At 37.6% G+C, this 14,385-nt stretch overlaps 3 protein-coding genes across 3 annotated transcripts; all 3 read right to left on the reverse strand.

Moving 5' to 3' along the window:
* Positions 1-130: 130 nt before the first annotated feature.
* On the reverse strand, positions 131-4,671 carry LOC101245160 (pentatricopeptide repeat-containing protein). Its single transcript, XM_010322186.4, has 2 exons — positions 1,414-4,671; positions 131-873 (listed from the first exon to the last, which is right to left on the reverse strand). The coding sequence occupies exon 1, from the start codon at positions 4,281-4,283 to the stop codon at positions 1,869-1,871; it is 2,415 nt and encodes an 804-aa protein (XP_010320488.1). The 5' UTR covers positions 4,284-4,671; the 3' UTR covers positions 131-873; positions 1,414-1,868.
* A 12-nt stretch (positions 4,672-4,683) lies between these two features.
* Positions 4,684-10,883, reverse strand: LOC101245455 (pyrophosphate--fructose 6-phosphate 1-phosphotransferase subunit alpha). Its single transcript, XM_004238420.5, has 19 exons — positions 10,385-10,883; positions 9,663-9,835; positions 9,214-9,326; positions 8,855-8,929; positions 8,656-8,769; positions 8,492-8,559; positions 8,253-8,336; positions 7,745-7,798; positions 7,453-7,533; positions 7,254-7,347; positions 7,099-7,172; positions 6,756-6,866; positions 6,629-6,673; positions 6,487-6,543; positions 5,874-5,978; positions 5,681-5,797; positions 5,471-5,574; positions 5,097-5,262; positions 4,684-4,997 (listed from the first exon to the last, which is right to left on the reverse strand). The coding sequence occupies exons 1-19, from the start codon at positions 10,472-10,474 to the stop codon at positions 4,872-4,874; spliced, it is 1,851 nt and encodes a 616-aa protein (XP_004238468.1). The 5' UTR covers positions 10,475-10,883; the 3' UTR covers positions 4,684-4,871.
* Positions 10,884-11,331: 448 nt separating this feature from the next.
* LOC101245758 (bZIP transcription factor 60) lies at positions 11,332-13,784 on the reverse strand. Its single transcript, XM_004238421.4, has 3 exons — positions 13,115-13,784; positions 11,966-12,189; positions 11,332-11,750 (listed from the first exon to the last, which is right to left on the reverse strand). Exons 1-3 carry the CDS (start codon positions 13,495-13,497, stop codon positions 11,503-11,505), a joined length of 855 nt encoding a protein of 284 aa, XP_004238469.1. The 5' UTR covers positions 13,498-13,784; the 3' UTR covers positions 11,332-11,502.
* Positions 13,785-14,385: the final 601 nt, after the last annotated feature.

Below are 14,385 nucleotides of genomic sequence, written 5' to 3' on the forward strand. Positions count from 1 at the left end.
AAAACAATATGCCTTGATCCAAAGTTTAACTCTTCTACCTACTTCTCCAATTATAATATAAGTAAGGATAGTCATTTATCCAATTAAATATGCCAAACAAACAGCTTCCAATTAAATATGACACGCCTGCTTTCTTTAGCGAACCCATTATAAAACAAAATTGTAGAATTACAACATGTGCTTGCATTCAAATGTAAGATTCCAGGAGAGATGAGTAAAGTACAACGATTAAGTAAACAAACTTCTGTGTCTAACCCTAAAAGATAAGAAAAATTATGACAAGTGAATCTATACCATAGTGATTTAACTTCTAGTATCTACAACCTCTGTCAAATCCTTTGGTTCTTCTCGAGAGTGAATTGAATGCGAGATTGATTTCAGAGTTAGCTAAGATCAATTGTTGTTCACGAGAACTTCAGTGATCCCACAAACAATAGTTTTCAGTGGCTGGGACCAAGCCTAGATAAAGCCATTTCAAACAACTCCCATTAAAGAGTGGCTGGTCTAGTTGAGTTAAGCAAAAAGATCAGCCACTCTGCACCAGATAATAGGGGGGAACTCCTTCAAATACAAGTATATCTGGTGCACAGAGCATCCTGAACAAAGCATACAGCTGATCAGAACAGCCACAAGCAGAGAGCAATCCTTGAGTTCAACAAGTCCAATTAGGGCACGTGAAAAAGCAGTTCACTTGCTAAAGAGACAGATGTTCCAGCCCAAGGACAATTGCAGCAAATCAAATCTGCCTTCAGCCCTATGCTTATTTAAAGCAATGGTCGTAAAAGATGGTCAATTAAATTTGGTAGATGTTGTCAGATGGAATCAGTGGAGGACATGAAGATGTCTTCTTTGCATGGACTGTAATCTGTACTCCTGAAATTAAAAAAAATTATCTCACCTGTCAGTGGAAACAGGCAAATAAGGTAACTATCAGCATGTAGATAAGGGACACAACAAACCATTTGTAAAATGAAATTCTAGTTAAATCGGGTGAGTGGTTATAATCAAAGACCAGATGACACAGAGAATGCAGAACAATAAATTCATCAAAGTCGAAAAAGATAACAACTTGAACCTAAAGAGTGTACGAGTGGGTTAGAGTCTCACATTGGTTGGGAATGGACTGGTGGTCTGCTAATATGGACTTGGGCAATCCTCCCCACATGAGCTAACTTTTTTGAAGTTTAATTAGACCCAGGTATCAAATCCTTACAAAGGGAATCTCATTCAATTAAATTCATTCAACTTTGAATAAAACAAATTACAATCTAAATCCTAAGGTAAGAAAACTGGGGTGGAAGTTCCCCAGGAACAGAGCTAATTTATTTCATATATAGTGCATAAAATAGTTCTCTCAATAAAGTGCATAACACAAACATGTTTCATGGGAAAATATTTCTCTGATATTAGTACCTTTGTGCTTGAGGATTCTAGAAATTGCAACTGCATCATTCTCCACCACTAAACAAGCAGAGAGTCTCTCCACCCTTTGGCACTCAAAGTTCTTAATCAAGGCAAATATTCACAAAGTGGGAGTATTTTGGAGCAGTAATTTCTTTTCCTTGATAATTACTCAGTTGTGTATAACTATAAGGCATATGCATCTTGATTTAAGTATCAATAAGGTACCAATGAGCATTCAACATCCCGGAAGCCACAAACCAGAAACATTCACCGTGAAGATCTGTATTCAAAATGCCACAGCCAAACAAGATAGCAGCACATTCCCTCTTCTAGCTTTGAAGTCTTACATTTACTGTTCAAAGGTGCTGCAACTTTTCCCTGGTAATACAACTGGTTCCAGAACGACATATTCAAATCTCTGGAACCAAAGACACTCATAGGTGACTCTAATCTTATCCGGTATCTCACCAGTAGTTCCCACATGAGCATTCACCATCCCTGAAATGATGAAACCTATTTCCATCTCTGACGATGATTTCTCTTGCCTCAACCTTCGACATGAACTTGAAGGCATTGTGGCAGTCACCACAAATCCGAAGGTTCTTGAAGACCCTAATTGTGGCTCCACGAGGAAGCTTCAAGAGCCCAAATACAACCGCCAGCTTTTCACTATGAGTTGAAAGAGCATACTCCTTTTGCTCAGTCTCCATATCATGCAACACATATTGCGTGTCTGGAACAAATCCCATTTTCCTCATCTTCAGCCTTAATTCCTCCAGGTAGTTGTACACTACTTGAATTTCAGGATGTGCAGTATCACCCACCAAGAAGACATGAACGGTATTCTCAACCTTTATCCAACTACATCCAGGCTCTTTTTTCACCCCTTGGTCTCTCATCAGTTTTCTCACCTTAGCAGCGTCATCCCATCGGCCTGCAGCAGCGAATGTGTTAGCTAGAAGTATGTAGGTTCCATCATGTTGTGGCGTCAACTCAAAGAGTTGTTCTGCTGCTTCAACCCCCAAATCCACGTTCCTATGAGTTCGGCAACCAGCAAGAAGAGCTTCCCAAATGGGTGCTTTAGGTTTATAAGGCATATTCTGGATCACTTCTTTTGCTTCTAATAACCTTCCAGCTCGAGACAACAAATCAACTAAACGGGCATAGTGATCTTCTCCAGGGATTATTTTATAAACACTGTGCATTATATTAAAGTAGTGTCGTCCCTTTTCAACCAATCCGGCATGACTACAAGCAGATATAACCGTGAGAAAGCTTATCCTATCAGGCATTATATTTTCATCTAACATCTGTTCAAAAAGTCCAACCGCTTGAACACCATATCCATGCTGTCCCAAGGCAGCAACCAATGCATTCCAAGACACCAAATCTACACAAGGCATTGTGAGGAACACATTGCGTGCAGCTTCAATGACCCCAGATCTTCCATAAAATGTAACTAATGCATTTCCAGCTGAAAGGCTTGAATCATAACCACGCTGGATTAGTTGAGCATGGAGTTGGCATCCTGTTTCTAGCGCTCCGAGCACTGCACAAGATGTAATAGCTCCGGCAAATGCATAGTCACACAGCTCGATCCCCTTTACTCTCATTTGGTTGAACAGTTTGAGACCATCTTCTCCAAGTCCATTTTGTGCTAATCCTGATATCATTACTGTCCATGCCAGGGAATTCTTCTCTGGCATCTCATCAAAAAATAACTTAGCTTCACTAATCCGGCCTGCACTCACATATGCTGATAGAACTGCATTCCATGAAACAATGTCCTTAAAAACTAGATTATCAAAAACTTTTCTTGCATCATCAACTCTACCACATTTCCAATATAATGTTATTAAAGCATTATATACAGACACATGGATTTTCTCTTCTGTTCGTTTAACGTAAGCATGCACCTGCTTTCCTAAAAGAAACAGTCCAGCATCAGCGCAAGCACTGAGGATACTAGTGCAGGTAAATTCATCTGGCTTCATCCCTGCTAAATACATTTTCCTTAACATATCTAATGCTTCAAAGATGAAACCTTTATGCACATATCCGGAGATCATGGCATTCCATGCCACAAGCAACTTCTCATCCATACCATCAAACACCTTCCGAGCAGCATCAAGATCATCATTCTTCACATACCCTGTGATAATCGTAGTCCAAGACAAGTCATCCCGTTCTGGCATCTCATAAAACAACTTGCTAGCTGAGTCCATCAACAGCAAGGATGATGCCAGGGGTGACGAAGCACATCTGACATAAACACATATAAGTGCATTGACAACACACTTAAAGTTGGCCATGCCTGACTTTGCAACAGCACAATGCATCTGCCGGCAGTGCATTTCATGATCAGCTATAAGGGCTAAGGCTGCAAGTACAGAGGTGTAGGTATACTCATCGGGTTGAAAATTTTTCCACCTCATATCAAGAAATAATTTTATAGCAGCATGGCCATGGTTGTTGTGTGAATAGCCTGTAATCATAGCGTTGTAACAAACAGTGTCACGGAAACTTAATGGGGTTTTGTCAAAAATCTCTCTTGCAAGCTTGGGTTCTCCGGAAGCAGAGTATGCAGCAATCATAGTTGTTCTTGCCACAACATCTGGTTGGGGAATTCTATCAAACAGGTGCTTTGCATAAACAAGACCGGAATTTTTGCAATAGATATTGATTAAGCTGTTAAGGATGTGGCTACGCGGCCTGAATCCGGAGGTGATCATGTTGGCATGAATTGATCGAAGAAGAGCAGACGCTGAGGTGGCATGCTTATGCTCTCGGCAAAGAAGTTGGAGCTGGACGGCGTAGAAGTTAGCAATGGAACTCGTGGCTGATTGGTTCTGCAAAGATGTTTTGACGGCATTTTTCATGATGCCTGGCAGTGGATTTTTTGAAATTGAAGAGAAAGACGACAAGCCTAGGATGAGAGTTCAATCAAGAATTGCTCACTAGTAGTAATATTTTGCTCCTATTCTAACTTCAAGACACTCCCACAAGTTTTATGCAACACAGGTGGAAGAATATGTCAATTGGGTTTTGCTCAACCATAAGAAAACTGAAAAACCATTGAATAAACAGACTAGTGCCTTAATATATTTAAGTACTTAAAAGAGTATTTTAAGTGAAATACTGACTGCACTCATAAAACTCGTGTCAGTTGTTTTCTAAATCTTCAGTTTTTACTTTATAATAAAATTCATATCCAAACACTAATACTAAGTAATCTTTACTGTCAAGTTGGGCCAAATATTGTCTAAACATAGTCAGTCGTCCAGAAAAATGATATGTATTAACGCACAGGAATATTTGGATCCTTCAACAAACTCTCAAAAAGAAGTATAATCTTCTCAACATTATTTGGCTTTTACAAGATTGAAAAAAAAAAAAACTAGGCAAACAGCCGCAAAAGCAAGAGTTCCTCCAAATCTTTTCAATGTTAAAAGATGATAGGTTCTCATCTAAAATGGTGTGCTCACACTTGAGGGTGACGATATCACTGAAAGAATGTCAGTCACAGAAGCCATGGCACTTAATGCAGCCTTCAGGACGTCTTGTGAGCAACCAGGCTTCACAATTGTACGCACCTGAAAATAAAATAATAAAGCATGCTGAAAGAAATAAGACATTTAATGAATAGCCAACAGAAGTTGGTAAAAGGAGATACTGTTTCAAAATTTCAGCACCTTGTCTAGGTATTCCTGCAATTTCTTAATACGTCCAATGTAATCCTGGTCTTCAACACAAAGGGTAACAGCCTTGGCATCTGCACCAGGACCATCAAACTGGAGGGGACCTGGGTTTCTATAAACATCATCCAATAAAAACTTTGTTGCATTTTGACTCAACAGTCTGCACAAAATGAAAAGAGAAATTAGGTGCTGCAAGAGGATACGTATTGCTCCAGCAGTTTACTTACAAAATGCATGTTTAGAATGCCACTTCTTAAAAGCATCTCCTACTATTTGATGTCTACTACTTCCTACCTTTTGAAACTCAAAAGTTCCATGCATTTTAAGCTGAAAATATATATAAACAACAATTCAGAAATTTGACATACTCATATGATTTGCCCCTCAAATCCACAGTAGCAGGATGCAAAGCAGGTACCCCAATTGATGCTTTACCAGGACCACGACCGTAGCGCTTAACAGTCATCATTGCCTGCAGCAACGAAACAGTGAACAGAGCAGATCTTTTGGATATTCACAACTTCAAAAAAGTGGAAGTTTAGGGTGCATCTCCGGATAAGTTCAAAGAAGTTGCTTACAGATATAGGGGCAGCACCACAATGCCACTTGTTGGCAGGATTTTTCAGGTTGGTAATAGTAGCCATGTAACCATTAAGACCAGCAGCTAAAATATGGTAGCAAACATGACCAAGCACCTGTATTTGGTTGTCGGAATTATGTATCTGAAATCAAGATTAGAAAAGAAGATATAGAAACTCCAGCAAAACTTACATAGGCATAGTCACAATCAAACTTTGATGGCAATGATCCCCGTGCTTGATAACCAAAGAAATGGCAAATAGCATTAAATTTCTTTCCTTTGTAAGTTCCTTCTTTCTGTAAAGTGACAGAAAGTAAAGGACAGTCATACATAAAAAAATTGGGAGCAAGTATCTTTAGAGTTTGTAGCTTCAGTCTTTTTCCTTTTAACTCTCACCTACAAATAGTCTGTTACAAGAAAGTAACAAGAAACATCTTGATGAAAATAAAAGAAGAAAAGAACAATTCATCGTCAGGGACCGACTTCCATCAAGGAAAACTAAAAAATTAGTGAATATGAAAATTTTGTGCAATGGGGAAATTTTATCCACCTGATGTTTGAGCCCTTGCAGATAATACATCATGGACTTGGAGTTAACAAGCAGAATGGAGAAAAGTAATATTTTTTCATAAATAGGAGAGAGATAATTTGAGTAACTTCCTAGAACTCTTAGGAAATTTCAAAATAATCTTTATCTGCAGTTCTGCACAAACATCATCCTCAATCCTTGCGGGACATTGTACTTCTAACTTACTCTCCAATCACTTGTTAGAGATCCCAAAGAATCATTACATACAAACTTACCAATCGCTTGTTCATTTCTGTTTCCACGAGATGAGCTATAAGTTTCTCGGTCTCAATCTGTAAGGAAAGCATTAAAGATAATCAACTCATAGATAGTTCATATATCATCAAGCAGCAGCATCCAAACAGCAAGTGTAATAACCTGTGATAGCTGAGCAGAGTCATCTGATTCTGGGTGTAGGAGAAGCTGCAAAATCACAAGTCTAGGGGTGTAAGCACTGTAAAATGGAACTTCAGTCAGTCAATTTAGAAACATACAGAAACTGCACCTGCTTTCTGATAAAATGCGGCAAAAATTCGAAAAGTGCAGAAGCCCATGGTGATAGTTGAGAGGAAATGTTATCAGCAGAAACACCTTGCCTGAGTAAACCATGAATTTCCTGGAATTCATACAATTAGAAAAGGCAATTTCATAACAAGTCCACATCCCAACAAAGCTTTCTAGCAATAAAAAATTAACATGGAAAATGCGTCATCTTACACCTCTGTTCTGCTTTTTTTTTTTTTGGTTGGGTTTTGGGGTGGGGTGGGGTGGGGTGGGGGGAAGCAGTTGTTCCAGGAAGGAGATCTAGCATGCAGCTAAGGTATTAAACAATTTATTTTGCATCATACCTGCAATAGAGCATATATTTCAGGAATACTTTCAATAAGCCCTTCAGGCAACAGGATGACACCATGATTTTTATCTGAATACAAAACCTTAGTCAGCTGACTGGAAAACTCAAAAATGACTCTAAAGAAAAATGAAAACCTAGAAGCTTCAATACCATGTTCAGCCCTAGCCTGAACTGCATCACAAATTTGTTGTGTGATGTCAAAAATAGTAAGCTTTGATGCAGCTACCTCCTCTCCAAGAATCACCTGCAAGATCACTCAACATTTAGTAAGCAAGAACACTTGCAATATATAAAGAAGCACCATGTCCAAGGTGCAGCGCCAGCTTATCATCTCAGAGATAAAACTAACCATATTAGGATGTGACTGCAGAGTGCACTCTAATGCAACATGTGATGCCTTTCGCCCCATGAGTCTAATGAAATAGTAATACTGAAAAGGAAATATCCCCACAGTACGTTAATAGAAAGACAAAAACAAAGGTGTAACAAGAAACATGTGCTGTAAATCATAATCAACTAGTTAGGACAATCCTCCATCAGGGTTTCGTACTACCAGATTAGTATTCTATGTTGTATTTTCAGCACCGTACTACATCAGAAGCAACAACGAAAAACTTTCAGGATATGAATAGAGTTGGTACCTTCTCAGCTGAGAGTGCATCAGTGCATACATTGCTAATTAGTTGGGAGTTAACCTGAGGTGGAACCACATATAATTAGCTTTTCCCTGATCTAAATCACAATTGGATAGAATTCCAGAAATCAAGAAGTCAAAAGACACATCAGCTAGTCCAAGGCTTGTATTACTCAATTAACATCCACAACATCACAAAGAGAAAGAGAAGAGCTATTCCCCATCTAAAAGTCCATGAAAGTGCAATATAACACTGCAAAACCTACATCTACCCATGGGAGTATACCATCAAATGTGGATGATGCCTGCAATTCCACTACAAAGAATAACAAGAAGAAAGAGGAAGAAGATTGAAGCAGTAGGTCCAATCAAATCCTCGGCCCACCAAGAAATAAAAAAACCACCCTAAACCAAGGGGTGGGAAGCATGAAGAAGAAGAATTTCCACGGCAATGCATTTCAATGAAAAACGGAAGCCAGTTACGAGCTAATTCTATGTGGTGATTGTATTAATACCTTGCAGATTGTGTCAAAACCAACGTTCGCTTCAACAAACTGATTCTTGAGATCCCCATTTAAGGTAACAGGAACACCAACCACCTAGAGAAGATAAAGACATTAATTTAGTGTGATACTAATGCATAAGACAATACAGCGGATATAAGATGCAAAGTTTGGATTAGAAGCAGGAAAAATCAGAAAAAATAGAATAGAAGATTTATTGCTTTACATGACACAAGGGGAATAACACATACTTTTGTAGGGCATTTTGTTTCTGCAAATTTTTCTGCCAGATGAGCAGCATCGGTGTTTGATGTCACTCCTTCAAGTCGATGCATATTGTTAGACTTTAGATGAAGTGCAATAGTGTACTTTAAGGTTCGTCATATACCATTAATAACTGTAGCAGTATCAATACCTCCAATGATGACAAGACCATCCAATTTCAAAGCTTTGCATGCAGCCATTGCAGCATTTACTTGCTCAGTCGTTCTAATCTGATCTTTTGTCCGCCCCAGCATGTCATATCCACCTTAACAAGGAAAAAGGCAACAAAAATAAGCCAAAAAAGGCCAAACGAAAATATAAAGAGCAAACTTCATCCAGATGTGAATTACCTTGATTCTTATAGGTAGCAAGAACATCATCGGTGATCTCTAGAGTTTTTTGTGCAAATAAACCTTCAGAACCACCTGTTGAGATTTGGAAAAGAGACCTTCAACACATTAGCCTTCTCTAAGGAGAATCAAGTTTCTAGAAAACTGAAAACATTAGAGCATGACAGGAAAAACATTGTTTGACGTTAGGGATTGACCCTCGAAATATTAAACATGACACATGCAAAGAGACACTCATGGTAATGGTGGTAAAGTAGATATGCAAATAGACACTTGTGTCAACTATTACTGTAGTGTCCCACTAATTGTCATAAAAAAGTTCTCAAATGAAAAATGTGTAGTGTAAAGGAAATGCTTACCTAAAAACCCAAGCAAGATATTATTGGGGTTGTGAACCTTAAGAGCATCATGAAGACCCCATATCACGTTGTGTCCTCCAGGAGATTGTCTACCACAAAATAGCACCCCAACCCTAAGAAAAGAAGAGGATAATCAGTGAGCACAGTTTTCAGTCCTAATAAAGAGATTAGGGATAACACTCATTTTATTGTAACCTATATGTGAATTAGCTTCTAATGCATAAACCAATATTTTCTATTATTTCCCCTGTGTTAAGATTTTGAGGATATAAATAGAAAAGGATTTCAATCACAGACAAAACAAAAGGAATGTTATCAAGAAAACAGAGGTAGATCCATAAACCTCAACATAGAATTTTGTTAGAAAACATCTCCTGATCAGTGATCACAATGCTGATCTAGTTTGTGAGTGAACTGCACAATTATAGAGCAATCGTCTGATGCAATACCTAATTGCAGGATGCTCAGTAATTATCTGAGCATCAGGGACCTTGGCAGTTGCCCTAAGAAAATGGGCTAATGGTTGACCATAAGTGTGTGGGAAGAAGCGTTTAATTGTGTGTTCACCAGAGGGATCTGCTGCAGTGGTTGCATCACGGAGTTCTACCCGGACAGTAGTACCCTGTATAAGTCAGAACAATTCTCAAGATTGAATATGTTAATAATAACATTGAAGGACAAATTGCTTAATGGTTCTTAAATATCATAGATAAAATTCCAAAATGTAAACAATCAGCAAAGTGGTGATGCATTTAACTACAAAAGTTGGACAGCCATGAATGTCTGGGAACAGTCAGACAAAATCTGAGCAACTTGTAAGTTTTATTTTGTCAAAGTTTAGCAGCATTTTTTCCCGATAATTTATTTCAAAAAGGGCAACAGAGCCAGTCTATATGTGTTGTTTACTTGAGTTGAAGTAAAGAGGTGACTTATTTTGCAGATGAAAATGTAAAGATGTGATCTTTCAGCCGGCTGCAAGGATATATATATATATGCCAACTTTCTGAAATACTCTCTCAAATAAATGGTGTAATAATTAGACGTGATATGAAGAAAATAGTGGTACGAGGATAGAAAAGAGTGTGATGTAGCAGGTTAGATCTAGCAAAGAGTTTGGCATATATAAACTAGTAGTAGTAGTTAGGAGTGGATGAATAGAACAGAGTTGTACCTGAAGACAAGGTGGAAGTTCAGGGTGGTAGTGAGATCGAAGTTTCTGCAAATCAGAGAGTTCTCGAGCTATGCCGTAATCTGCATCCATTGTTTATGCCTACCTCACTTTTTTGTGTGTTTCAATATAATATAATAGTACTCTCTTTGTCAGTTTCTAACTCTGAAAAGACCGTCCCTCCTTCCATTTTATATATAGTGTGGGGGCGATACAACCAACAAACACAGCAACCAGTTTTCTTACTCTCTGTATTTGTATGTATGCCCTTCCATGCCCAATGACCAAAATACCCCCCTTCCTCTTTATGCTTTTGTTGGTGTTAGCAAGCATACACTGGTTTTTAACATAAGGAATATTCTACTTCAATATTTTGTGTTGTTTTGAAAAAGTATTAACCACGTCAAACTTGATTTTTCTTTACTTGTGTTTACACTTGTAAAGAGTATCACCATTTCTGTTTCTAGTGAAAGAGCCAAGAGGTCCAGATAGGAGGATAGTTGCGTAATTTCAGGGTTCACCTAGAATACTTCTCGATGGTGAGTGGGGACAATGACAAAACTTTCTCAGGGCATTTGACAACAAACATCAGGAGCCAGTTTCTATTTTAATTTTCCAACAGCGCCCCCAGTTTAATATCTTAAACATTGCAAAATGCACATTTCCTTCTTTCCCCCAACTACATACGCTTTATCTCGTCAAAACTACTATTTGCATTGCTCAAACAACGGAAAATAATAGAAACAGATCACTGTCTGCAACCTTGTGGTTTAATCCACCATCAAAGTTTCAACATAGTTTAAAGATGCTGAATGTTATACCAAATTAATATCCATCTACACATGATTTCATAGCAGCAACGAGGATGAAATGGTGGCCGCTCCTAACTACCACTATGGGACAAAATAAACATTGAGAAATGGAAAAGACAACCGAATCTCGGTTGGAACTATTAAAAAGTTGCATAGATATTATATAGCTCATAAGTCATTAACTAATAACAGTGAACTTCATCCTTCAGATGTCAAAGCAAGACACATACAAGAGAATCTCTGATAAAAAACTAAAGAACTCAAAAGGAACCATGATCCACCTATGGGAAAAGATTTGATCACAACGAGTCACATCACAACTCCCAAGGGATGGGGGTTGAGCTTCATCCTCGATCTTGAAGCTTTGCATCTTTTGCTCATCATGAAGGACAGGAACAACAAAATCCGACTAGTCTTTTTTCCCTCCTTTATTGGAACCAGAAGCCCGTGGTTTCTGCTTCCCTGACTTTCTTCTGGAACTGACCAGGTTTGGCTGGGTAGAATGAGCAGGCATGTGATGCCCAGGAACCAAAGCAGGGAACCCAACAGCAGGGATTCTGCAAATTCATATTGCATCTATTAATGTAGGCATTTGAGAGAAAATATCTATCCAACATAACCATGGCAAGATGGAAAAATGTCAAGACATTCACATCTATTTCTTGCTTCAAACGCCAACTAAAGCAAAGTCCAGAAAATTGTAGCAGAGCAAAAAGTGGTATAAAGAAAGTATTTTAGCCACAGATGACAAGAATGTTTCTTATGCACTTACCCAAAAAGAGCACGGCAGACTCCTGCTTGGTCATAGAAACACCATTAGCACTGCTATTATGCAAAGAAAAGCGTAAAGCTTGATTTTCAGCAAGACAGCACTGGAGAACAAACCCCAGCCTTTTGCATTCTGATTCAAAGTATCTACTCTTCAACTCAAGATCCCTAACGTACAACTTCTTCCTCTCTCGTGACCTCACAGCTGCATCTCTATTCCTCAATTGCCTGGAGAACAAAAATTAAGTTTGTGACTGAGATTTTCTTTAAGCTGCTATATACATACAGATTAGATAAGTACAATCCTCTCACCATTTTGAAATAGAAGAGGAGAGGGGTGTATTAAACTACTCTAGATAAATGCACAAGATGTTATGCAATTTTAAGCATGATAAATGCGCACATTACATAATAATATATCCATCACACATTAAATAAGTGCAATCTTTCAAGGACATGGCTTCTTATTCTAAGAAGTCTAGAAGTAGTTTGCTATTCAGGAAAGTTTCCCACTTGGGGGTGTGTTCATGATTGCAAACTAATGGAAAAGTTGCAGCATCATGTGCTTTGATAAAATCTGTATGTCTTCGGAAAAGAGAATCATATTTTTGTTTCATAATCAATAGAGAATGAACATTATGTTCTAACACGTCACAAATCAAATCATGAAATGAATGGCTCATACAGTCAATGTGTGATGTCAAATTAAGGCAATCTTATAGAAAGGAACTCCTTGGAAATACTGATTCGCGATTTGGCTGAGAAGGCACTATGTGGATATGGTTTTTGCATACACAGGAACTGCAAAGATTTTTCTGGTCATTGATAATTTACATGAAGCAAATTTAATAAACATGAGTTACACTAACTAAGATATCAAAACTAGGATTTGTTTCTGCTAGTAGGTCAACCATTTTCAAAGAAGAGATACAACACGAGAAGTAAAAGAAGCCACAGTAGTGTAAATCGTGTGTGCAGAAGAGTTATAAGCAAAGAGAAGTACTAGAATTATAAACAAATTGAATAAATAAACTAAGAGAAGTACTAGAATTATAAACAAATTGAATAAATAAACTAAGAGAAGTGCTAGAATTATAAACAAATTGAATAAATAAACTAGAAAGAAAAAAGGGGCAAAACTCTAGAGAGATACCTCTTGCGCTTCTTATCGACGGGGTCATGGTTGTTTAGTTCGTCGTCGCCGTCAGAAGGCGACTGGGAAACCTTGTGTTTGTCCTGATCGGCACTTGAAACCTTGGGATCGGAGAATCCAATGGCTTGTTCAGCAGGAGAGTGAGAATGATCGGAGTGAAGAGGAGAATCGACGAGGAAGTCAGAAAGAGATTCGGCAGCAAACTGAGGATCAGAGACAAGACCGAAATCGTCATCGTTCATAAGAAGCTGCTCGATCTGCTGGAATGACTGTGGGGAGGAATCATGAAGAGTGAATTGATCATCGTCGGGATTGTCTAGAACGTTGTGGAAGATGTGATCTACATCGTCCCAGTTGATGATATCATCGATGTTATCGATCATCGCCAGTTCGACGGAGATTGTGGGGTGAAGAAACTAGGGTCCGACTCACTATTTTGGGACCCGATCTCTGGATGTCCCCAATTTAATAATCACGTTAGGTGTCTTAGAGGTTAAGGCTCCAAACACTTTCAACGAAATTCCAAGTTTTTAATTACTTCGTCACCCACCCAATAAGAATTCCACTTCGCTACAACTCACCTCACTAATTACTACATCCCTTTTCCCATTAAAAGAAAACAATACCTTTTTTTCTTTTTCTTTTTTTTTAAAAAAAAAAAATAAAAGGTAAAAGAAAACCACACCTCCCTCCTTTTCTATATATATAAAAATATTAATATAAATTTTAAAAACATGCCACATTTTCGTTTCTATAAAAAAAAATGATAAATAAATAGTATTTTCTTCGATTTCTTTTTTATATGTCACATTTTTATTTTAAATTTACATTAAGAAATGATATAATTTTACCCTTTTATTTTATTTAATTTTTAGAATTTAAGTTTTCAATCAATGAATACGAATTAATTTATTTTGATTAATTAATTTAATGAATGAAAACATGAATTATTTATTTAATTTTTCTAAGTTGATGAAATATATATTTTCAAGGCTATAAACAAGGTGCACTAATTTTATGAAATGATAAGTATGGAACAACTATTTATAAAAAAGAATAATATATAAAAGAAACCGAGGAAGTATTAACAACTTAGGAGAATCTTGATTTTCTTTCGAGAAAAAGAAATCATTCCTTAAAACTAACAAGTACTATTTAAGATTCTTAAATTATACACAGTTCTTCCGTGGTTCAGTTAATATTTGCCTTGATATAAAAAAGAATTTTATTTTTTTAAAAAAAAGGAGTGTCTGATTAAATGACAAGGTTTT

Source organism: Solanum lycopersicum, chromosome 4, assembly GCF_036512215.1.
Source record: "Solanum lycopersicum chromosome 4, SLM_r2.1".
Taxonomy (NCBI): Eukaryota; Viridiplantae; Streptophyta; class Magnoliopsida; order Solanales; family Solanaceae; genus Solanum; species Solanum lycopersicum.